At 33.9% G+C, this 27,066-nt stretch overlaps 2 protein-coding genes across 2 annotated transcripts; one reads left to right on the forward strand and one right to left on the reverse strand.

The window, feature by feature from the left end:
- Positions 1 to 676: 676 nt before the first annotated feature.
- LOC126810737 (ATP synthase subunit d, mitochondrial) lies at positions 677 to 4,814 on the reverse strand. The gene is made up of 5 exons (XM_050535969.2): positions 4,645 to 4,814; positions 3,160 to 3,256; positions 2,679 to 2,756; positions 1,433 to 1,495; positions 677 to 990 (listed from the first exon to the last, which is right to left on the reverse strand). The coding sequence occupies exons 1-5, from the start codon at positions 4,764 to 4,766 to the stop codon at positions 829 to 831; spliced, it is 522 nt and encodes a 173-aa protein (XP_050391926.1). The 5' UTR covers positions 4,767 to 4,814; the 3' UTR covers positions 677 to 828.
- A 5-nt stretch (positions 4,815 to 4,819) lies between these two features.
- Positions 4,820 to 23,386, forward strand: LOC126810736 (BTB/POZ domain-containing protein KCTD5). Its single transcript, XM_050535967.2, has 6 exons — positions 4,820 to 5,271; positions 13,540 to 13,648; positions 14,329 to 14,420; positions 14,632 to 14,727; positions 16,111 to 16,236; positions 18,840 to 23,386. The coding sequence occupies exons 1-6, from the start codon at positions 5,065 to 5,067 to the stop codon at positions 18,867 to 18,869; spliced, it is 660 nt and encodes a 219-aa protein (XP_050391924.1). The 5' UTR covers positions 4,820 to 5,064; the 3' UTR covers positions 18,870 to 23,386.
- Positions 23,387 to 27,066: the final 3,680 nt, after the last annotated feature.

The raw sequence follows: 27,066 nt of genomic DNA on the forward strand, positions 1-27,066 counted from the left end.
GCAAGCAACCAGTGTCTGTCAGAAGAATAAAGTTTCTTTTAAAAAAAATGCAACGGGAAATAACTATCTCCTCTTGGACCATATCCCTCCAATAAAGCATATTTAACATCTTTTCTGCACAGAACTGGATAACGAATAGCAGAATTTTACCCGGACAGTGGCATTTATGACTACTCTTCATCGAATTCCAATGACTTAAAAGATATTTCTTGTGTCGGCCCCACCATTCTGCACCACTGAGCCAGTGCGTTACTGAACCAGTGTGGTTCGAAAGAATGACTAATGACCTTTAACATTGAAGACACTTTTTCAGTGATATTGGGGGGAGGGGGGGGGGGACAGGCTGGAAAAGCTCTAGGAACTTTCTTGATCCAACACTATGACCAAAACCTGAACATTGTGTGAAGTGAGCCAGTGCCATTTTCGTCAAGCCATTCTCATGGCTCCCAAATAACCTCTTTAACCAATATAAATATTTCACGACTTGGGTGTTGGTTGCAGGTGAATAGGATATATTTGGAGGGAATGATTACCGGTCTGTACATTGTTCTGATCAAACGATTCGAAATCCGATGTTATTCAATTACATTTGCATTTAGCTAGTGTATTTTTATATACCCATGTATTGTGACCAGCATCCTTATTCTTGAATAAGTCAAAAGAGACAAACAACTAATAAATTGAATTATTTACTCTATAATAATATACTAACAATAAAATTAGTTTGGACAGCAAGACTGATATAAACTTCAATAAATTTTAGTTCTGTCTAAATATCAAATTTATCAGCACTGTTATAAGACTTGTTCTCTCAACCATCATACTTGTTTAATTAATAAACTTCATATCAGGGTGATCAGGTTGTGTTTCAGGTGTGTGTGGATAGAATGTTGGTCTTGAAACAGGATCCAATGCCTGATCGGGGAAATAGTAACTATACATTTCCATTGTCATTTCTTCTGGTGGAGGTAATTTATCTAAACGGTCAACCTACAATAAAAAGCTACAGTTGAATGGATATAATAATTTTAAGCCAAATTGTTTTTTTTTAAAAATAAAACTGGTGATGGCATATGTCTTAAACTCTATATTAACCTATATTCTGGCATACTGGTGTTTTTAACCCATTATCCTCGCATGTTTACATACTGGCTAGGTAATTGAACAAGTTCCTGCCCCCCCAAGAGCTTGTCATCTTCTTGTTGTTCCTACTGGCGACACTCATCAAAAAAAAAAAAAGCCTATATGAGTAAAGTCAACATGAAACTGGGCATGGACAATTATGCATCGATTGACGGACTTCAATTTTTGATATGTCACAATTCCAATAACATCATGCTCAGTTCCTGGTCCATGTAATACTAATGTACTTGTTTTTATTAAAAGAAAGCCCAAAACAGTTGCCATCTTGACTATTATAAATTTTACTAACCAAAGCTTTAGCAGCCTCTATATCTTTCTGTAGACCTGTTATATACTGTTTAGATTGTGCTTCCTGTGAAAAAAAAATATGTTTGTTAAAATTACAATACAAACCCAAATGACTTATCTTTGAATACCGTACCCAGTATGTTTTGTGTGCTTCTAATAAAGATATTTAATATTTTAAGAGCTACTGAAAACTAACATAAAAAAGAAACATATTATAGCGAATATTGCATATTTGATAGTGAACCCAAACCCAATGTATGATACAATAAAGAGATAGAGAGAAATGGAGTTTAAGTCCACTCGACACAAACTAGGTCATTTCGGGACTAACACATCGTGCAATTTTATTTCAATAATTCGCTTGCGCGTAGGGGTCTTTAGCAGCGGGAGAAAACCGGAGGACCCGGAGAAAACCCACGAGCTTGGACAGGCGACCATACTCCTTGTCACGTACAACCAGGGAATCGAAACCAAGCCAGTTGACTCGACGGCAGACCTTATGATACAGCGCGCACGTGCTAACCATTGTGACCTCTAGAGGGACTACAAGCTAAAAATGTGATTTTCCGTACAATCAGGGGCCATAATTCAGGAATTTACAATCCGTTCATATGGGCAGCTTATCTGACGGCTCATTTCACTCACAGAGCAATACACTGTCAATAGTGAAAATGGACCTTTTTAATTTTTGTCTTAATAATGAGTAATTGCTCCACCAATCCTCAGATATTCAGCAATTCGTCGTGGCATGCTCCTAATCAACTGTCCAATAACGATTTGGGGCAATCTGACCCACCCCTCTTACAGTGCCACGGCAAATTCTTGCAGTGTTGTCGGTTGACACTGACGAACACATCTCCTGATCAAATTAAACATAACACACTAAAGCAAAGATACGCTAACCAGTAAATCTTATGCAAGAACCTTTAGGAAAGCAAACATGGATAGGATAAACCAGCATACGGCAGTTTTCATCAACCCTTCCTTGAAGTGTCAAATTTGACAATGAACCCCTCCCACATGTATGGCGCTATTGTGTGTCGCATGTGCAGCTCGGTGGTTCTGTTGAGGCGATAAGTTCTTCATATGTGAACATACTCTCAAGCATGTCAAGTGTCCATGACTATTTATCATATCACAACCTGCATAGGTATTTGCATTTCAATATCCCTTACTTTTTTTGAAGAGTATATATATAATACTAAAGATCCACATCCTTAATCAGGGAATTGGAAATGAAAACTTACAGCTGCCTCTCTTTCAGCTTCAATAGCTTTAATCAAATTATTTTTATCCTGTGGATACTTGATTTCTAAACTCCCGTACTGAAAACAAATAGATATCTAAATGTAAGCCTCCATTATACAAGAATAAAACAATATTAATCAGATTTTAAAATCAGCTTTGATAAAAGTACTGACTAGTATCTGGTAGAATTAGTGAACTGTTTGATTTGTGTACACATGTTGTGAACCATGTATTGGTGCCGACAAGAGTTCCAGACATCTTTACGGAAATGAGGATTTAACAGGTCAATGTAGATTTCAGAACCTGTACAGTAGACCTAGTTCACCAAATTTTACTTACAACCCTTGTTTATACTGATGTATATAATACAGGTGGTGGACAGATCCTGGTATATGTACCTATATTTCTTGCCTTATGGTCTTGTAAATCATGCCTACTAAAAGTATATACTCCTTATAAGATACTTAATTATTTACTTACCGATTTCTCGAACTGGTCTATCATAGGAAGACTACCTAATCTACTTTTGTAAAAAGCAAAATCTATCTTGGGTAGGTTTTCAGGATATTGATGAATTCTAAAAAAACAAAAAAAAGACAATAGAAGTATGGTATTTAATTTATGGCTTGTTTTCAGATCCCATCATTACGTAACTATGTAATGAATAAACAGTATGCAAGAAGTCTTCTAAAAAGCTAAGCATCTAAATGAAGCTTGCAATCAAATTTGCATAATCAAACAAATCTGAATCAGGCTTCAGCTGATAATGCATAATCAGAAGTAACTTAGAAGAGTGTGAAGTACTTAATTGGGGATTAACCTATCAGTTGATCAATTAGTACTCACTCCATCCTTTACCCAATTTTCTGGGTTGGCATTAGCCTTTTAATTCATTATGTTGATTAGCTGAAATCATATTATTCCTATCAAATGAATAAAATTATGGCAAATTTATTGAAGGAAAACTAATGTTTTGTAATACATGTGTATCAATGTATTTGGCTGTTTTGATCAAATTATGACCATTTTATGGCTGATTTGACCAAATTATGGAGGTTATGACAAATTTTTTTGCTGTGTTAAGACCGAAGTTAATTTTTGCCGCTTTGGTTTAAGGCCATTTGAACACATCCCAGATAATCATGAGTTCATATTTTCACCATACGATATCACTATTGACTGAAATGGACCAATAATTTGTTTTTGTAATGTCGATGACACTGCATAATACGGAGTTAAAGCTTTACTCCTTAAATCTCTAAATCTTTTCTTTCTTTTTTTCAACTAAGAAATATGAATCTATACACTACTACTAGTGCAGAGTCGTCAGTGGTAACACAGAAACTTTCAGAAAGAAAGACTCGAAGATGAACTATTGAGCCACAGTTTTTTATTTTAAAAACTAAATCCCATGTTCTTTTAATAACGATTATCGCATAATTATTGTGAACTGTGTGGATACCAAGGACGGTGTAAAAAAAATTGAATAACTTTCAAATGACATTTCACATTCAATTTCTAAGCGTAGACATGTTGTTTGAGTTTGACTTTGAGAGAGAGAGAGAAATGTTGTTTAACGTCCACTCGACAGTCGACACAAACAAGGTGATTTCAGGACTAACACATGGTTCAATTTCATTTCTATAATTCGCTTACAAGTGCGTTATATAGCCTTATAGGGGTCTTTAGCAATAGGAGTCTGGAGAAAACCGGGGGACACGGAGAAAACCCTCGAGGTTGGACAGACTACCCTACTCCTTGTCACGTACAACCGGAGATTCGAAACCACGCCAGTTGACTCAATGACACTGTGACAGACCTTATGATAGCCTACAGCACGCACGTGCTAACCATTCGCCATCCAACCCCCCTGTTTGACTTTGAAGTTTGATTCTCATTTCCCTGTACTGTAGTCTTGTGAAGCGTGGGCATTTTTATTACCGAATTATTCACACAAAAACACACCTATTAACATAGCTTTCAGCTTTTGCTTTGAAGGACCTGTACACTTCTTTTTGACCAGCAGGTACCCGTTCGGCAAAAGCTGCCCAATCCACAGCGGTCTTCGAAATCCTTCGAGCTGCCATTCTTGCTGAAAATATGGCGAAGAAAATACCCTTGACCTTGGAGTCGGTGGTTCTCGCTAAAACTCGTTCACGACGAGATACAGTTGGATAAGGGACACAAGCCAGGGATGTTCAAAATCTGAAATGACTGTGAAGTATTATGAGCGAAATATTAGTGAGACCGTTCTTAATATATCATAGATAGATAGCCATATGTCTCATTAATTAAGTGTCGATATTTTTACAAACACAAGCTTTGACTCGAAAGACTAAAGCCACCGCATAACTGAAACCATCGGCATATTCACCTGCTCTTGAGATGTCAACTAAAAAAATGGAAATAAAACAGGGGGAAACCAGCAATGGACATGAGGAAAAAAATAAATGCAGGAAAAAGGCATGGGTTAAATTGAACGTAGGTGGAACAGTATTTTTGACAACAAGAACAACCCTAGAGAGAGACCCTCAATCTTTTCTAAATAGATTAGTTCAAGATGATGCTGATAATGGGTTAAATACAGACAAGGTGAGATTAGAATTTATTACCCAAATGCTAATGAATGACAATGTCTATTCTAGAATAATTTATCTCTACAATCTAGATTTACATTAATGTATACTGGAAATGAGGGAAATCTGTATGGTTTAGTATTTTCCATAAGATGCCACACGGCACAGTTCCTTGCATATATATTTGTAATTGGACTTGAGTAAAAACTTACTTGCCAGCATGTTACCATAACGTGGCGTTAGCCTACCAGTTTTTCCTACGGTAAACTTACTGTCTTCTATGGTAATCCTACTTATTTTATAATTGATTGAATATCAGAATTGTAGGTTATTTGTGTCGAGTGAAAATTCAGTTATCACTATGAGTATGACAATGTTGACCATTTTGTGTTTTGACTTTTTTAATTTATTGCACTAAACATGAAGATTACTCCCGCGTTTGCGAAACTCTGTCAAATTTCTATTGACTAATCTGTGCACGTGGAGTAAAGTCTGTCTAGTGTATTTAATAGATTACTGCAATGATAATCCGACTATTTATTAATTTATGTATTGTTGCTTACAATAATTTTAGTGGGAACTGACCAAATTTTTGCAGTGTCACAGCCCGACTGGCCTTTGAAAAATTGGGCCCACAAATACACATACACGTATCTGAGGATTTATGTTCACATTACCAGAATTCAGGAACGTATACATTGCACTTCGATGAAATTTTGAAAAATCTGTCAACTGTTTGTTATAAATGTATTTTATTTATTTCAATACAAAAATACATTGTAACTCTGAAGTTTACCGTAATTACATGTACAGTAGCAACTGTTTTTGGACTTTCAGTCTTGTGATCAGTTGACATAAATAAATAGCGAAGATTATGAGATACTGCGGACTCAAGTTTAAATCTTATTCTTAGCACACACACACACTCATTATGCATCTATGCATCTTTAAAAGCATCGAAGAGTAATCAGCCCAAAGTTGAACATCTGCACACCAGTTTGATACACGCAGATACAATTGGTGTGCACAGGCAGGGTGTACTCTGCAGTGTCTGCACAACACGGCCATGCTGAGATTGCAATCTGTCCGAGGGGTGAAAAATGTGCCCAAACTATGTGAGACAAGATATGAAATGTAAATGGGCACTGGCAGTATCATTTAAATATCAGGGTTACTTTGAGTTGCCTTGTACATAGGTTTCAGTAGATAGGCTCTCATTTCAATCATATTTGACTGACTGGTTGACAGTGAAATTGACCAGCGAGAGAACTTCAAAAAATTTAACCATAAAACACAATAAGAAAGCTTTCAGTTTAATTGGCAGAGACTAGTAGTGAATTTGACTGGCTAGAGAACACCTTTCACTCCTGTCAAGCAATGAACAATATGCCATAAAATTAGAATTTAAAAAAAATTAAACTTAAAACACAAGAAGTACAAATTTATGTTAAAAATAGGATATTCTATATAATGTCATATTCTACATAATCTGAAATCTGAACTAAACAGAATACTTAAAGTTTGCACATTCCTTGAAAATCCTGGAAAAATGAAAATGTGATTTCCAGTACTGAAAAATCCTGGAAAAACAAGATTACAACTTGAAACTCCTGGAAAATTAACATTTGTGGTTTAGCTATATTTTAAGACATAAAACTGAACGTAATCAGTTTCTTCAAAAGTTCACGAGTTCGTCGCCGTAAATGTTCTTTAAGCGTACAAAAATTACATTATGAATGATGTAGAATTCTATACAGGGACTCCTGGAATCTGGTAAATAACTCCTGGAAAACTCCTGGAATTTTAAGTGTTCTGAGTTCTGCACACCCTATTTGAAGTGAAAGCCTTGGTAGATACATGTACCCGTAGACTGGACAAGTGTTTACTACCAATGCATCAAAATCTATCATTTGTGACCCGTGCTGGCATAATGTGTCGCAATGAGGACATTTTGAAAACTGATTGTTGTTTTCACATTCTCCGATTCAATACCTTTCAAAATGATGTGTGGTTGGTTTGATTCGGGCAAAAATTTGAAGCTGCTCAAGTCAGGAAAGTAAGTTTTGAGTAAAAGTAAGTTAAAGATGTTGGTACATGTATGTTCCAAAACAAAATCACATAGCAACCAGGCAATTTATTTGCTTTATGACAGTGTTACAATTTAGAACAAATGAGAATACTCCATACTTTAGTAATCCATATTTTGTATATTATAACTTTTATGAGAATAATTTCTGTTAATCTCATCAATTAAATAGCAGTAGCACCTTTACTTGTCAAGAGATTAAAATTGTTTGTTGGGTTATAAAGTTTAATTTCTTGAGAATCAAAGAAGCCGCCACAGCTATATGTGTGTTTTGTTAACTTCGTCACACGATTGAACTAAACCAAGGTTTTGCGTGTACATGTTATTTTCAGGTACTGTAAGGGTATCTGAATCACTGATAGAAATTTCAATTTCATTTGTAAGAGATGCTTACGTTCACTTTAGGGCCTTTTGGTATAGTGAAACAAATGGAGAATTTTCGGAACCTTGCTGATAATAAAATTTGAAACAATAATATCCAATTAGGCATGCTTGTACATTTTATATGCCATATTATAAAGCCACAGTAAACAAAATTCAACTATTCACATAATCACTGCTTGAATTAATTATTCAGGGTAAATAATGACTTGAAAGGTTTCATAATGATTGACAATTATCAATCAACGACTCATTAATCCATGACAATTGATTAGTATTTTTCAATAACAAGTTCCGGGTTTAACCTAGTTGATTAATTCATGATATGCCACGTGGGACATCTGGGCCAATCGGCGAAAGAGTTATGCTGCCCTGACTTGAAACAGGCTATGGTTGTTTACGTTTTTAAACTCGTTTGTACTAGATGAAACGGTAGTACTTTTGTCATATTTATAAACTAGAAATTCAACGCTTCACAACGATGCCAAGTATTACGCAAGGGGATTACCTGATCTTCCCACAGCAAGCGAAGAAAGATAAACTAATTCGCTAAGAATTGTAAGAAAAAAGAACAATTTAGGAATACGGTACTCTCACAAAACGTCCAAATAAAGGTGTTGCAAAATGTTTTATTGCTATTTTGAACCTTTACTTTGATAGATAATATATTTATAGACTCATTTTTGTGAAAATTCGCAATTTCGACCAAAATCATTAGTTTTGTCTATACTATAGCTCAATATCAGAATTTGCGCATTCCGACTCATTTAGCCAGCACAGGTCACATTTGTGACAACTGACAATTACTGATTTCTGAAAAAGGAGTACATGTTAATAATTACATGTTTCGGACCTTCGGTCAAAACCTGTATTGTTTTTGTAATGGTTTTATTAATGTTATTACGTGTTTCGGGCCTTTGGTCGAAACACGTATTGTTTTTGTAATGTTTTTTTTTTTTAATAGTCACAAGTTGCAGCCAAAACTGTGCATGGTGCATTCTGCCAACGTAGATACTGTTGGCCTCCGTGGAACTAAATATTAAATACTTTTTTTTATAAATTGGGTGATTTTTGACAAACAGTGTTTTACAGATGGGACAAAAAATAATCTCAGATTAGTTTTAGCATCAGAGATTTGCTAAAGTTTTCTTCAGCATTTTTTCGATGTTCAAGAGGGCGTATCTCCTGTAGTATTTGAGGTATCAAGTTGAAACTTGGTAGGAATAATGAACACATTGATGCCTTGAAATTGGCATTATGAAGAATTTTGTGAAGGCCTCCGGAATTTACCGAGGCCTTCTTATTTTTCACGAACATGAATAGTTCTCTCCATTTTAAAAATAGACCAAAAATAACATATGGTAGTGTTAGCCCCAGATATTACCTTTCATTTTCAGAGACCATGACCCATAACATTTTCAACCGTTTGGTCGCCATATCGTATTTTACAAAAAACCTTCAAATCGATATTCAGCCTCCATATCGATTTCGATTTTCGAAAACTTTTTTTTGTTTTGAACCTACTTTAAATGGCAACAATTTTTATGGTGCCGATTTTTGATTATTGATTTCGTTTGCTTCCGGTTTCACTTTGAAATTTTTTTCCGACTTTTGACCTTCTACCTGTTGACCTAACCTTTCAATGACCCTTGACCTTTGTATATATGATGACCCTGATGTCAACTAACAGTAAATATCAAAAAGTTCGGTCTTGAAGTATAACTTCCGGTTTTATTAAAGAGTTCAATATGACAGGGTTTTCCACATTAATGAGTATTGGATGTTACATGTACTTTACTATACTTTATAGTTCAGAGTGTCACGTGATTGTTGGTGTGACATAGCGTGACCTGACATATCGAAACATGTCAGTACTCCTTCAGAGTTCTAGTTTCATCTGTATTTTTATTGGATTGTACATGTACATCACATTAGGATTTCAATGCACATGCGAATGTATATTTCTCAAGTAAATTTATTTGGGTAAATAATAGGAGCCCGATCCAGTGTTTTTATTACATGTATCAATATAATTTAAAGGAGAGGGAGCTGGTTGTCTATATCATGGGTTTCTAATACTTATTTTGAGTGACCCCAGGTCCGACAGACGCTCAACTAGCCCTCCCGCCAGAAATTGTTTAAAAAGTGACTCCCGGAAACATGTTTTGCAAGCATTTGAGAAAAAACATATCGTGCTCACAAGCAGACGATGAAACTTAAAATCAGTCATGATCCCATGGCAAGTGGGTAACCCTATCGAAAGTATTAAGTAACTACCAGAAATGCGTTTCACAAGCATTTCAGAAGAAGAAACTTACTCATCGATTTCATAAATAGACATTGGAACTCAAAATTAGTAACAACTCCATGGCAACTCTGCGATCCTGTCGAAAGTATTAAGCGGCCCCATGATATCACTATATCATACAGATATTCTAATCTAGTCAGTGTTCACAGAATTGTTGACTGGAATCTATTTGATTTGAGTTATTTTCCAGTTTGAGGGCATCCTTAAAGGACAATATTGGTGCCAGTCATTATCACATATGTGATAGAACTAATTAAACACGTTCCAAATATAATTTTATCACAGAGATCAGTGCTACGATAGCTGAGTAATACAGGTTTCCTGAATCGGAAGTGACGAACGCCAAAGGAAAACACGAGTCATACAGATACACGGCCTAATTTTTGCTCACTACTAATTCCTTCCTAGACCAAAAGTTGTTGTGTGAGACTGTGAGAGGATATCTGACAAATTATAACAAAACACAACACAAGGTATATGGATGTAACTACTTCTCTATTATTTAATAACGATGTTTCGTAACACATACAGGTCACGTTTTCAAGTTAATTATTATTAAATAATAGAGAAGTAGTTACATCCATATATACCTTGTGTTGTGTTTTGTTATGATTAGTTAACCGTGCTTCTAGATGTCATTTAAGGAAAAGGAAAGGAAAAAAGAAAAAGTCTGTGCATTACCATGTTTATATAAGGTATAGAATGAATATAAACAAGGGAATATACGGACTATTTCTATTTTTCTCGTGTTCTCTTATCTAATGACATTCAATTACTTTATTGAATTGTCAGGTATCCTCTTACAGTCCCATATAACAACTTTTGGTCTTCAAAGGAATTATTAGTGAGCAGAAATTTGGCTGTGCATCTGTTATCACTGGTCACATCAGTCAGTTATATAGAGGTATGACTCATGTTTTCCTTTGGCGTTCGTCACTTCCGATTCAAGAAACCTGTATTACTTAGCTATCGTAGCAATGATCACTGTGTTAAAATTATATTTGGAAGTGTTTAACCAGCTCTATCACATATGTGATAATGACTGGCACCAATATTGTCCTTTAAATGTGCAGTTGTCTATTGAACAAGACTTTAATTTGTACATTTTACAAGTCAGAACTGTGAATTCATGGTCAGTAATTATTAGAGTTAAGTTTCTGAAAGAGCAACACATTATTAGTGTTTGTCATGTTTTTATTGATATCAGATTACAATATTGGCATTTAAATCTACACAATGCATGCCAGGATGTAATTACCGTACATGATGTTTTTGCTAAAGCTTTATACCTAGAGAGTGATACAAATCTGGAATTTAAAAACACTAATTTTAACACACTAGTTATCAGAAATTGATCCAGGAAAACTCTGACGATTAGTTGAAATTTAATTAAAGTACAATGTCTAAAACAGAACTTGGTATTTTGTAGGCCTGTATCGATTTTATGACTTAAGAAATAAAATAGCTTAATTTTGAGAGATTAAAATCATTGATTTAGATAAGACTCCTATACTGTATTGACATTTATGGTAATATAGTCGTTGAATATTTCAATTTTTTTTAGAACCAATGCATGTCAAGGGATTTGTTCAGTGCTCTCATTTGTCCAGACAGCATTTCGCTGTCTAATAATATAAGAAGCATTGGACCAATTTTACTTGCATGTGATAAAAATTTGAGAAGTATCGATGCATGGTAGGTTTTTGGTAAATAAGTAGGGCTGCAACGATACGCCAGGCCACGATACGATGCGCATCACGATTCATAGTCTATGATATGATTAATATCGCGATATAGGAAATAAATTTTAAAAATGCTGTCTTTCACTGTGAAAATTCAAAGGCCTACTTTTATGATTTACATTAAATGTGGTGTTTTCTCGGTCAACTGACTGGATTTCATTGCTGTTATGCTTAACGGGAAATCCTTAAAACTCCCATACTTTAGTTGTGGCTTATATACTTGGTATGGGGGATTTCGATCTCGATATTGCTTTTGTTGATCTTGAATTCCTAATGAAAAGATTTCTGCTGGCAGACTCGTATTGCCAATGAAAAGCTTTCTCGTTTTCAGGTCATTTATAGATTACAGAACAGCAAAGGAAATAACATTACAAAGATTTTAATATCGAATATTAATATACATTGAAATGAAAATGTGCTGATCAATGTATGCAGTATGTACAAAATCAAATCACCATTCTCACACCGTAATATTATCACAAATCGCATATTACGGACGTATGATATATTAATATGTTGTTTTTCTCCGCATATTGTTCAAGTGTGTAATTTGAATGCAACTTAATTTCCAGCACGACTTGCTTAACCAGACTGATATTTTAATCTTGACGAAATAGCTATAATAAGCCACTTCATGTGTAGAAAACACCTTAGGCTTAACACTCACTGAAAGTAAAAAATTATTTTGCTCATGGACTTATTTACGCATTTAAAGGAATATCAGTCTATTTTTGTGAAATTATTATTTGAATAACGAATTGCGATACAGCCATTGATTGTATCGTGCATCGTGGATTTTTAAGACATCGCAGTACATCGATTCATCGATGAATTGTTGCAGCCCTATAAATAAGTTGTTAAAAGACCGAAAATGCATCTTTGGAAAGGTAAATTAAATGGTTCGGTTTTCAAGCAGTGTTTAATGTAATAGTAAGTGCAGGGGGACTGCACCACACAAAATTTATACAAAAACAAATACACGGACAGGACATCATACTCAGGAAGACACAAACATACAGACAATTCAAAAAAAAAGTGAATGGATCCGGGGGCTAGCCGTACGCGTCCACTGCACTGTACAGTCCCTGGTCTGTAGCGACACAGACTTCACTCAAATTTGAAAACAATTAGGAATACAACCCAAAGACAGCACGAGTCATGATCTGCTATATGCTACACGAAATACGAATGTAAGCATATATAGTAAAATTCAACTATACAAGTAACCACATCGGTGAAATGTATAAAAAGTAGTCTAAACTCTTAAATTCAATAAAGAAACGCTTCAGTATTCAATACATATAGGTGTCACTGATGAAAATCACAAAACCTATAAGAAATTTCTCAAAATTCTAGGGATAGAGTCAGACACTTAGGATTAGTATAATGACTAAATTAGCTAAGATCAAATAGATAAGATAAATTTTATTGCATAAGCTATGAACCATTGATGTGACTGAAGATAGATTTTGTCAAGGCACTGCATTATCAGAAGATAGGTATCACTGGCACCTAATCTTCCTTCATTCCTGTTAATGTAGTTCCCAGGCTAGAGATTATAGAGTTAAGTTTATGACATTATTTTCTCCTCTTATCTAATTAATTATTTATATACTACACTTTATTGCTCTTATAATGGACTGGTCATATACCATATTATCCCTATACAGGCTTCTGCTGCTATCTCCACCATGCATTATTTATTACAGTGTATTGTAAGCTGTGACATGTACCCAGTACTCTTATATAGTAATATTTCTATTGTAGGATGAAAATGGAGCCTATCTTATTGATAGAGATCCTACATATTTTGGACCAGTACTGAATTACTTACGCCATGGCAAGCTGGTTTTAAACAAAGACTTGGCAGAAGAAGGTCTGTTACAGTTTTTATACAGACTGTATATTTATATAAGAGTTATAAAAATAGTCCAGATTTCCCTATTAACATGTTCAACATCACCTTCCAAAAGTTTTAAAGTTTGTAAGATGAGATTTGACACAGGTTGCTGAACCCATAACAAGAATGTGTTTAAACATAAGAACAAGTATTCCAGATATCTAATTGAGTAATTCATTTAGATTCTTGAAATTCCTTGATATTACTATTTGAAATAAAATGGGGTTTAACGCCCTACTTTTCTGCACCAACTGGGATAAAGAAGACGGCCAAATGCCTTGAATAGATTGTTTACGGTCATTAGCAAATAAAACAAAATGCAATAAAATGTGAGGAAATATCCATCCACTCCTAAAATTAGTGATAGAAAAACCGGTAGTTCTTTTAAATGTGATCTGAGATGGACAGACTGGTTAAATTATAAAACAAAATACAATAAAATGTGAGGATAGATCTTCCCACTCCTAAAATAAGTGATAGATAGATACAGTTCTTTTTTCTGTTTGATACAAATTTTTAATGTGATCTGAGATGGCCAGACTGATTAAATTATTTAATAAATATTTTATTGATTCTGCCCGTCTGACATATAAATTATTTTATAGATCTTACTATACTGACATATTGAATTATTTGATCAAATTGTTTTAATTTAGGAGTTCTGGAAGAAGCAGAGTTCTATAATATTACTGATTTGATCAAAATGATCAAAGCAAGAATTGCTGATAGAAATGCAAAACAAAGTCAGGTAGGTCGTGAAAAATCGAAATTTTGTTAATAATTGATTTTTTTTTTATCAACTTGTATGTAGTTTGGATTTTCAAAAGTGATTTTATGGAATAAACTTAAAGAACACAACATAATATAGGGCAAAGCTATATTTTTGGTGATGATGAAACAATTTTGATGTATTTCCTAGTGATATTAACTATTTTTAATTTACTGGGTAATCGTTTTAGGCATATATGAAGAATGTGTATAGAGTTTTACAATGTTCAGAGGAAGAGCTAACTCAGATGGTTTCAACAATGTCAGATGGCTGGAAATTTGAACAGGTAAATTCCATAGCATTTGATAACTTATGATATAAATTAACATAAAAGTTCAATGTTAACATATACTATTCAAAAAAAGTAGGGGATATTTGATTTTGGGGGCATAATACTAAAATATGCAAATGACTACGAAAAAAGTCACAATAGAACCTAACAGAAGAAACATTTCCAGTTACATGTGACGCCCAAACGCACCAATAGCTACCGCATGGAATGCAGGTGATGCTTGGGATCATCATGGGGGTCCAACCCAAGATTTGCACGACTCTGACTTTGAATGTTACAGTCATTGTGGCATTGAATTACAGGGTGGAAACATCAGTTTAATTGTTTTAGTGACCAGAAAACAAATTTTGATATGCGTCGGCTTACCCAAAATGAAAGGTTACGTGCCCTTGGCATGCTACAGATCGGCACAACACAGGCGGTTGTGGCGCGGACGATGAATGTTTCTCAGTCTGTCATAAGCAGGCTATGGTCCAGATACCGTGATACACAATCTGTACAGGACAGACCACGCTCAGGTCGACCAAGGGCGACAACTCAAGCCCAGGATCGATTTATCCGTACCTTGGCCTTGAGAAATCGTGTCATCACAGCAAGAACGGCTTTACATGTTGTTGCAGGGCGTGTTACAGGCCAGTACTACCGGGACAACATCTTGGCAGTCCATGTTGTGCCGTTCGCACGACGTCATGGCCGCCGTTTCATCTTCCAGGATGACAACGCAAGATGTCACAGGGCCAGGATCGTTACAGGTTACCTCCAACAACAGAACATCACCACATTACCTTGGCCAGCACTGAGTCCCGACCTCTCCCCCATCGAGCATGTCTGGGACATGCTTGGACAGAGGTTACGTCAACGTCAACAACGTCCTGCCAATGTCCAAGAACTTGCTGCTGCGTTGCAACAGGAATGGGACAATCTGGACCAAAATGACCTTAGACGTCTCATTAGGAGTATGCCACGTCGGATCAATGCTTGTTTGGCAAACAGAGGAGGATTTACCCGTTACTGACTTGGTTGTGATGCTGTGGTAACTTTGCTGTTTGACCCCGGGTATCATTTTACCCTTATAATGGTCAGTCTGTGCCTTACTTAGTCTAACGATCATTTGGAATAAATCGATGAATGTGAACTTCATTTCATTTTGTCATTTGTTTCTTCGTCAGTTTCATTAGGTGACTTTAATAACACTTAAAAATCAAATATCCCCTACTTTTTTTGAATAGTATATATATTTAAGGAATGGAATATACCTTAGATTATATCATAAACGGTGTGCCTCCGTAAATTCTCAAGTGATAACTTACCAATTGAATTGATAATCAAATATTTTGTAACATGGCATTATTCTTGTTTCAAATGTTTTTATTTTAGCTAATTAATATTGGATCTCAGTATAATTATGGTTCCGAAGATCATGCTGAATTTCTGTGTGTTGTCTCTAAGGAATGCCCGAGTATAGTTAATGGTCAAGAAAACGAACCGTCTGACAGAGCAAAAGTAAGTATTTTAGTTGATTATATGATGCAAGAGTACTACAGAATTTGAGAAGTGGTATAAAGCATTTGTTTACGTCCACAAATTGTTCTTTTAGGCAGTGAATACTTTATCTGCAATCATATTGCAAGGGGGTGATTTTCTTCCTTCAAAATATGAAAACAAAAAGAGGTTTTTTTTTGTTTTAAGGTCAGGTTGTGATGCTCTCATTGTTTATACCTTATTATCTTATATAGCTTGATATAATTAATAATATATTTTAAAGTCACGACAAGCAATAAGTAAAAAAAATGTGGACTATTGTAATGCAAAGACTGTTTTTATATGCCCACATTTTCATGTGGACGTATATTGTCATCGGCGAAGTCCGTCCAGACAGTTCACAAATTTTGGCCCTTGATTGTACAAAAAATCGTGTTTTTAGCTTGTGGTCCCTCTAGAAGTCACAATTTTTATCCGATTGAAAGAAACGTTTGAATATATCACCATTACATCCTAATGACGATTGAGTTTAAATATATGGTATATCAAGGTTGTGGTCCATCTAGAAGTCACAATTTTGAACCGATTTTGATGAATCTTGAAATATATCTTTATAACCCAAAGATCTTGGTTCCTGTTAATGTTTGTGAAAATCAGATTGTAACTTCCTGAATTATGGTCCTTGATTGTACAAAAAATAGATTTTTGTTTAACTTGTCCTTTATCCATCTCTTGCAAAATGTGGGCGTATCCAGCCTGGCAACCGCTGGTTTAATATTAAATTAAGCAAAGTATAAAGATTGTATGAAAGATCAATAAGAAACCAATGTTAACTTTAAATGACAAATAACTGTCATTTAAAATTTTTTAATCCCCTGCAGATTAAAATATTGTGAAAGTTGAATTTCTAAAAGGCATATTTCCAAAAATGATTCAATTTAATTCTGTGTCTACAGAGATGTAATAAATTTAAAGTTTGTCAACGGCACCTATAAGTCATTAGAATTATTTACCCTTGATATTTTGATTTTCATTTCATAATAAAATGTCAAATAATGAGTTTGGGTATATTTTAGCATGGATTAAGAATTGAAAAATTGAATATTGTCCGAAAAATTCAAATGACAATCAATAACTTTAAGTTAGAATTGATCAATTTATCAATTTAAATAATTTTGGGGTGTATATCTGGTTTTATCAAAAGATCACTTGTTTTTATATGACCTTAAATTCCATATTTAATCTTTATTTGGGCACATAGGGGTTTTAAAGTGAATCTGTACAATATATAGAAAGGGTAGAGCCATGTTAAATGTTTCTATATATACCCACCACTGTCTTGTTAGGGTAGCCTGTATGTCAGGATAACCTATATTTGAGTTAGCATGTGTTTAGGTATTTAGAATGACAAACATGTAGCTGTACTTAACAGTTTGACATGATCCGCATGTGTTACAAATTAAAAAACACGACACTCATATATATACCCTTATTATACTTTTATAGTTCTATTTTGTTTCTGGGGGGTTGGGTGGCCAAATGGTTAACACACGCCCGTTGAATCATAAGGTTTGTAATTGAGTCAGACTTCCTGAGCTTGTACGTGACAAGGAGTAGGGTCGCCTGTCCAACCTTGCAGGTCTTCTCCGGGTCCTCCAGTTTCCTCACACTGCTAAATACCGCTAAGTGCAAGCAAATTATTAAAATGAAATTGAACCAGGTTAGTCCCGAAATGACCTAGTTTGTGTCCAGTGGACATTAAATTTACACTCGGTAAATAGTAGGATAATTTCGAGAACTATTTTGATCCATGCCAATGTGAACACCGTAGCTGACGCTGTGAAATTACATAGTGTCGACTGGATACTAAATGTGTGGATAAATGTATACAAGTGAAACTTTACAATCTGTCAACAGATTATTCAAAAGTTAAATTTAAATAAAGTTTCAAGTCGTTTTCAAATATTTCCTCAATTTTTATATTAAACTATTTAAATTGAAAAACTGAGTCAACATTAATAATAGTATGACTGTTCTACAGGAAATAATTAAAATCTATTTATAAGTTGATTAATATTATAATTTATAATAGATAAATTGACATGGGTTTGTATAGAAATCAAATAATATGGGAGGATAATGAGTGTTTGTATTTGATCATTTGTATAAAGTACAAATGTAATAGATTCAAAATAATTTAAAATATTTTTATATGTTCAATAAGCCCACTGTAACTTCACACTAAGTACAATTCTGTATAATTTAGATCTTGGGTCACTAACGTTTATTATTACCAGGTAAAATAACATTTATTGAATGCTTTTTATCCAAACACATTAAAACTTAACACAAGTTAAAATTTTATGGCTACTACTAAGTTTAATACTGTGCTATGTTTTGACGAGGATACTCTTGTCTTTATCATTTGCTTGATAAAGACGAGAGTATTCTTGTTGAAATGTTGCATAGTATTAAACTGAGTAATTGTGTATCCATAAAATTGTAACTTGTGTTTCAATTACTAAATACCTATCAAAGAAGTTACATTAGAACTTGTCTATTGATTTCAAAGAGCAAGATTTTATTCATGAAACTGAACAAGTTTAAAAAATTTTTTCTTTCAGGTGTTACAACAGAAAGGATCAAGAATGTGATTTTCTTAATGTAGCATTTGTTCCAGCAGTTTGTCATGTATTTAATTTCATGCATCGTTTTGTTTTTTTAAGATCATAGAAACTTTGCAATCTCTCTCTACAGTCTACTCAATGTATCTATAATATATAACTGCCCACATTCACACAATTTCATTGTTTTATGTCTCTGCATTATATTCCAATTCATGATGTATATTTTTTTTGTACTGTTTTTTTCTCCTTTGTGAATTCAGTGCTAAGTATTTGAGAGTATTATGTCAACATTTAATTACTTATTGAAAGCTTATAAATGTTAAAGTTAGTTAGCAAAACTTATTGTGTGAATGTTCAAACCCCATGAAAATGAATACTCTTCACCTGACTTATTATGTTGTAGATTATAAACAAGAAGCCTGTTAAAAAATATTCTTTATTTAAATTACATGAATGTATTAAAATAGTATTATTTATGTTCTAATTAGAAGAAAACATTATAGGGTTTTCCAGTGAATGAAATCTGATAGAAATTCAAGTATGTGAGAAAAAAAAAAGAATGTGTTAAGTTATTCACTAACAATATGTTAACAGTGAATTTACAAAACTTAACAGCTTTTTCATTTGAGTAAACTGGTTTTAACATTTTTTGAACACAATTATACTTCTGTTTGACTGTGACTTTGTGGTAAATCTATCTTGTAAGTGTCTACACATGATTTATGCGCAAAATGTTTGGACTTTATGCTTGTCCCCGACTTTCGAAGAAAAAAGGGAACCCATTAAAATGGGTCTGTCTGTCACACTTTTTGGAACACGATAACTCTCCTTCTAATTGAGCTAGGATGTTCTAACTTCATGTAGGTGAATGCCTTGATGGAGAGTTCAAAGATGAGCATTTTCTGCTTAGGCTATGCAGAGATAAGCAATTTGATTGGTTGATGCTATGGGAAACAAAAACTTGGTTCTAATTAAGTGAGAGTGATGAAACTTGGTGTATAGTTTCATTATATCAATACCATGACTGATTAAGTTCGATAATGACCATTTTCTGCTCAGGGTAAACAGATCAATAAGCAATAGATTGGTCAAGACATTGGAACATAACAACTCTGCTTTTAATTGAGGAAGAATGTTTAAGCTTGGTGTAGATGTTCATTTGGTGAATGTCTTGACTGAGTTCAATGATTAACATTTTCATCTAAAGCTAAGCAGAACTAAGCAATGATCTATGCTTTGGAACAAGACAACTTTGATTCTGAGTGAGAATGGTGAAACTTTGTGTATAGTTTTACTACCAGGTACTTCAAAACCTTGACTGAGTTTTATCATGAACATTTTCTGCTTAATAGACTAGGTATCGACAATCAGTTTCATTGCTCAATTTTTTTCAAGAAGATAGATGTGCAATTAATTAATATGTGTCATCTATTTATTTTGGGATTGCGGCGAGGGACATCAGCCTCATTTTTTACTTTTTGATACTGCAATCAGCCTACCTGTACGGATTATATTGATAAATCAGTTAATTAATAAATGAAATTTATTAAATAAACAAAACATGCAGTGAAGATGGAAATTTTCATTTTACATGGATATGATTTATTTTTTTTTTTTTTTTTTTTTTTTATAAATCTTTCGGAAGTATATCATACCAAAACAATAAAAGTTGTAATTGGATGAATTCACAAATCAAATCTTATAAGTTAAATTAAATATGTACTGTAATGTAACAATATAATTGTGTAATTAGGTTGTGTAATTAGTTTCATTTAGAAACAAAATATGAGACAACAATGTAATTCAAAGTTTATCACAAAAAAGGATTTTTTTTAAATTTTTAGTCAACTTCAGATATTATTTATTTATACTTAAAATAATATTTAGCTTGAATGCTTGAATGTAAAGAAAAGGCTATTTACTTAATAAACTATTATGTTTCATGCTTTGTGAATGAAATAGAGTAAGTGATGTTGTATAGTCCGTATGACAACCCTTCTTCTCTATATCCATTATGTGTTGGTTAAAGCACATGATGTAATGTATGTACTGTATTTATGTAGGTAATTAAATTGCTTATTTATGTAGATAATTGTTTTTAATATATGTTCTTGTGAATGTTTATAATGTATTTTATTAGAAAAAATCATTGTCATAGTGCTGTGAAAATAATTTATATACTTTCTGTTATTTTGAATATACTCAATATTCAGACTTGCAGGTAGAAAACCAAAAAGATACAAATGTAGTAGAGAGTCTTTTAAAATAGTTATATTTGCCATCTATACAAGATGCATTTAGATATTTATTGTTTTACATGTGTCTACTTATCTGTCTGTATTAATAACATTCTTTTATATTTGTAAGTCTGTAATATTTATTTCTAGATCTGATTTATTCTCACCTCATCATGCCCAGATTATTGGGCCAGAAAAATAAAAATAAATTTAAATCGCTGACCCTGTATCCATGTAGGTATGAAAATATTAATTTATTAGTTCAATTAGTTCTATCCAATCTATTAATTAAAATAATATTCTGGTAGGAATCTTTTTTTTGTTATAAACTATTTTAGAACTAAGTGTACCAAAGATGTCTCTTGATCATGTTATCTGTAACTTACTTTTATATCATCTGTATGTCTACAACCATAATTTACTCAAAAACACATCTTTTATCCAACATTATCTTTATTTCCTTTCTCAAAATTGTGACCTGAAGACAAATCTGACATGAAATGAATTACAACCCTGATTATTTGTAATTTTAGCATAAATATCATACTTGTAATTATGCAGAAGCTGTATTAATTTTTCTTCTGATCAAATGTGAACGAATATAGTGCAATATGTTGAAATGAGAAGAATTAATCAATTATAAATATTGTTAAAATTCTACTTTTTAAAGTGTGAAGAAAAATTATGTATAAGATATCCCTTAATCTATAACTTGCATTTTTCAGACAAGGTCTAATATTGTATGGCTTAATCCATACTGGCAATGTGCCAATTGTTCATTATTTATACTATATGAAATACGAAATAGTACTTTTAAGTTGTTTAACATCCTTGTCCAGTATCAATATACTTAAAGGGACAATAACACTCTTGCTGGCTTGAAAGCTCCAGAAAATAAATAATATCTCTATCTAAGTACTAGATGTTTAAGTGTCCTACCTGTTGTGTAAATTATCCATTACATCCTATTTTACTTGTCCAGAGGGTTCGAAAATATTTTTAAATTGAAGTTTCATTTGAAAAGGTTTACGTTAGACGTTTCAAACCATTATGTTGGATTTTTCAAAACTTTTAAATAAGGTGTGTTAAGATGAAATTTGTATCATCAATTAATTGAAATATTGTAAAATAGTACAATTTGTTGACCAGAATAAAGATTGGGACATATTATTCAGTTACAACAAGAGTGGTATTGAGCCTTTAATGTTTAACTTTCGACCATTTAACCAGACATAATGTACTCAAATGGAGTATTTCACATATAATTATATAAACAGTAGATAATCTTCGTACTTGAATTCAGTCCAATTAATAACAACCCCATCAAAAGATTTACGGTATCCATAACTTATAGGTGGCATTGGCTTGTTAATATTGTCTGCAGAGAATGCTGATTTTTTTTTTTTAATAAATACTGAACGGGAATTATACCATTCTGTGACTGATATTCCTTTTAGAAATTCAACTCTCACAATATTGTAATTCAAACAGGATTTAAAATTCATCAATGGATGACCAGTGGCTTTAAAAAAGATATTTTCATTTATACAACAATGCATACCTCTTCTATGTCTGTACCTTAAAAGAATGCTCAAATATGTGATTGTCATTGCAAGAAGAAACAAATGACAATCATGAAATATTTTTTCACTGAATATAAAATATAATTTCATATTGTGAAGTGTCACTAAAACCAAACATACCCACACTATTTTTATTTACTTCACTAGTCCATCTGAAAATCGCTCCTCCTAGTCAAATTTAGTAAAACTTTTCATACTAAAATGATATCCTGTATTTTCATCACCATTCCAGTTTCAGAAACCCAGTTTTTATGTTTTGTGACATAGACGCTATTCATTTGTGGAATACAGAAGCTAAATTTCATGTTAACAGTTATTATTCCTTGTAATCCAACAGTCATTTTAACACAACATATATAAACCTTATAACTCCTGATGGAAAAATTCTCTTTGAAAGGTGTATATGTACAGTGTATGCTATCTTTATACGAAACAAGCTAGGATCATAGTTCTTAACCCTCATGTTCTATGCCAAAATATGTTACGACTTGTAAGATTCATGCATGTTTTCTATCCTACTTCCATTGTGTCTCTGTTTCACAAATTTATTCAGGGTTTTTTTTTTTAAAGTGAAAATATAAACTATATGAAATAAATGAATTGTTTTGGTACAACACCTTATTTATTATTATGTGTTGTCAAATTTATTATTGTGAAATTGTATGATTACTATTATTAATCAGTTAACTGAATTTAGTATGTACATAAATAAAATATTAATATTGCCAAATTAGTTTTTATACTATAGCCCAACTTGTCTATATATTGTCATCATCCCCATTCATTCAAAATTACTTGTAAAATTTTTATCAGAATAGGACGAGAGAGAGAGAGAGAGAAAAATGGGGTTTAACGTCCACTCGACACAAACTAGGTCATTTCGGGACTAACGTGGTTTAATTTTATTTCAATAATTTGCTTGCACGTAGGGGTCTTTAGCAGTGGGAGGAAACCAGAGGACCCGGAGAAAACCCAAGAGGTTGGACAGGCGACCCTACTTCTTGTCACGTACAACCGGGGATTCGGAACCATGCCAGTTGACTCAATGACAGGCCGTATGATACAGCACGCACATGCTAACCATTCGTGCATCCAACCCCCCAGAATAGGACAGAAATTGTGAAGTATTCTGTCACTAGAAGTCATTTTATTGCAATTAATTATACACAGATGGCGTTGATGTTTTCAAACTTAAGCAATGGACACACTAGCTGAATTCGGCCGATTCAATCGGCGTCGAAATTCGCCTAGTGTGTCCACTGTCATTCGCCGAATCACCACTCGTCATCCTCTGATATCGAGAAGTCACGTGATTGTTTGAAGACATAGACGCCGCCATGTTTAATAATGTGACGTGAAAGATCATGCAATCGACTGGTAAATCGAGCGAAAGCATTCGCCTAGTGTGTCCACCTATCCACCGAATAAAATTTGGCACCGAACAATTCGGCTAATGTGTCCACCGCTTTAGTCGAGTGACTGTGATAATGAAAGTATATTTTATCACAATTCATTCACAAGCAGTAAAGTTACTGCATTCAATGAATCGACCAATCAGATAGCATCGATGTTCGAACATAGGCACCAGAAATAAAGTTACACTTTTTATACGCCCACATTTTCATGTGGACGTATATTGTTGTCGCCCCATCGTCCACAATTGTTTGTGGACATTCTACAGGTCACAATTCTTATCCGATTTTGACAAAACTTGAAATATAGGTTAATCTCCAAAAGATCTCGGTTGCTTTCGATATTGGCATCTATCGGACCGAAACTTCATGGATTATGTCCCCTGATTGTATGAAAAATCACGTTTTTAGCTTGTGGACCCTATAGAGGTCACAATTTTTATCCGATTTCGTTGAAACTTGAAATGTTAGTTTATAACCCAAAGATCTCGGTTCCTTTCGATATTCGTGCATATCGGATAGTAACTTCCTGAATTATGGCCCCTGATTATACGAAAAATCGCATTTATAGCTTGTGGACCCTATAGCAGTCATAATATTTATGCGATTTAAAAAAACGTTTGAATATATCACCGTTACACCCTAAGGACCAAAACTGACAGACAAAATGGCCGCCCCTCGTACTCAAATAGCGTGAAAATATGGAATATCTATGTTGTGGACCCTCTAGAGGTCACAATTTTCTTCTGATTTTGATGAAACTTGAAATGTAAGTTTATAACCCAAAGATCTTGGTTCCTTTTAATATTCGTGCATATCGAATAGTAACTTCCTGAATTATGGCCCCTGATTGTACGAAAAATCACATTTCTAGCTTGAGGTCGCTCTAGATGTCACAATTACTATCCGATTTAAAAAAAACGTACAAATATATCACTGTTACACCGTAATTTTGGTTGAGTTCGTATTTCGTGAAAATCGGACGAATACTGCCAGACAAAATGGCCGCCCCTTGTACACAATTAGTGTAAACATCTGGTATATCAAAGTTATTACCCAAATATCTTGGTTCCTTTCGATATTCGGGCATATCGGATAGTAACTTCCTGAATTATGGCCCCTGATTGTATTAAAAAAAATCATGTTTTTAGCTTCTTGTCCCTCTAGAGGTCACAATTATTATCCGATTTAAATATATCACTGTTACACCGTAATGTTTATTGAGTTGGAATTTTGTGAAAATCGGGCCAAAATTGCCGGACATAATCGCCGCCCCTCGTACGCAAATAGAGTATAGCATCTGGTATATCAAGCTTGTGGACGCTCTATAGGTCACAATTTTTATCCGATTTTGATGAGAGTTGAAATACATGTTTATAACCCAAAGATCTTGGTTCCTTTCGATATTCGCGTGTATTGGATCGTAACTTTCTGAATTATGGCCCTTGAATGTACAAAAAATCATGTTTTTAGCTTGCTGTCCATGTAGAGGTCACAATTTTTATCCGAATTAAAACAAGCCAACAGTGAGGCTGATGTCCCCCGCCGAAATAGGAAAATAATTAGAGGACACATATAAATTTATCACAAATAAGCGGAACGGACAGACAGACAAACAGACAGACGGACGAACCCATTTTAATAGTTCCCTGCTTTCTTCGAAAGGCGGGGGACAATCAAAGTAGGAGAGTTATTGTTTTCCAAAGTCTCGACCAATCAAATTGCGTATCGCTCTGCTTACCCTGAGCAGAAAATGCTCATTATCAAACTTAGTCAAGGTATTACTGTAATGAAACTATACACCAAGTTTCATCAATCTCACTTAATTAGAACTAAAGTTATCGTGTCCCAAAGCATCAACTAATCAAATTGCTTATCTCTGCTTACCCTAAGCGGAAAATGCTCATCTTCGAACTCCATCAAGGCATTGACCTAATCAACACATACACCAAGTTTGAACATTCTAGCTCAATTAGGAAGAGAGTTATCGTGCCCCAAAGTATCAACCAATCAAATTGCTTATCTCTGCTTACCCTAAGCGGAAAATGCTCATCTTCGAACTCCATCAAGGCATTGACCTAATAAACACATACACCAAGTTTGAACATTCTAGCTCAATTAAAAGTTATCGTGTCCCAAAGCATCAACCAATCAAATTGCTTATCTCTGCTTACCCTAAGCGGAAAATGCTCATCTTCGAACTCCATCAAGGCATTGACCTAATCAACACATACACCAAGTTTGAACATTCTAGCCCAATTAGGAAGAGAGTTATCGTGTCCCAAAGCATCAACCAATCAAATTGCTTATCTCTGCTTACCCTAAGCGGAAAATGCTCATCTTCGAACTCCATCAAGGCATGACCTAATAAACACATACACCAAGTTTGAACATTCTAGCTCAATTAGGAAGAGAGTTATTGTGTCCCAAAAAGTGTGACGGACAGACAGACGGACAGACAGATGGACAGACAGACGGACAGACAGACAGACAGACAGACGGACGAACCCATTTTAATAGTCCCCTGCTTTCTTCGAAAGGCGGGGGACAAAAAAAATTGTGAATAAATAGAGAATCGCCTACCAGTCTTATTTGATATCAAAAAATATCAACACAAGTTGATAAAGTAACAAAAAAAGAGTTTTTTTTTACTTTATCAACAAGTGTTGATATTTTTTGATATCAAAAAAGACGAGTAGGAGATTTTATTTACCACCCAATCCCTTCTTACATGCACAAATAGATAAATATAATTTTTTGCTGTAGATTTCACTTTTACTGAACATTACGGCATAGTGATATATCATTTTTTGACAGCAATTCAACCATTGCAAAGTCCTTTATATTGACCCAGTGTTTCCATCAAGGTCAATTGAATAACAATAGTTCATTTTTAATAAAAAAAAAAAGTAACTTTGAAATTAAAAAAAAGTAGTTCCTTTTCAACTGACCAATCAAATTCATGTAGATTATGAAATATATCACACAAGCG

Source organism: Patella vulgata, chromosome 2 (assembly GCF_932274485.2).
Source record: "Patella vulgata chromosome 2, xgPatVulg1.2, whole genome shotgun sequence".
Lineage (NCBI taxonomy): Eukaryota > Metazoa > Mollusca > Gastropoda > Patellidae > Patella > Patella vulgata.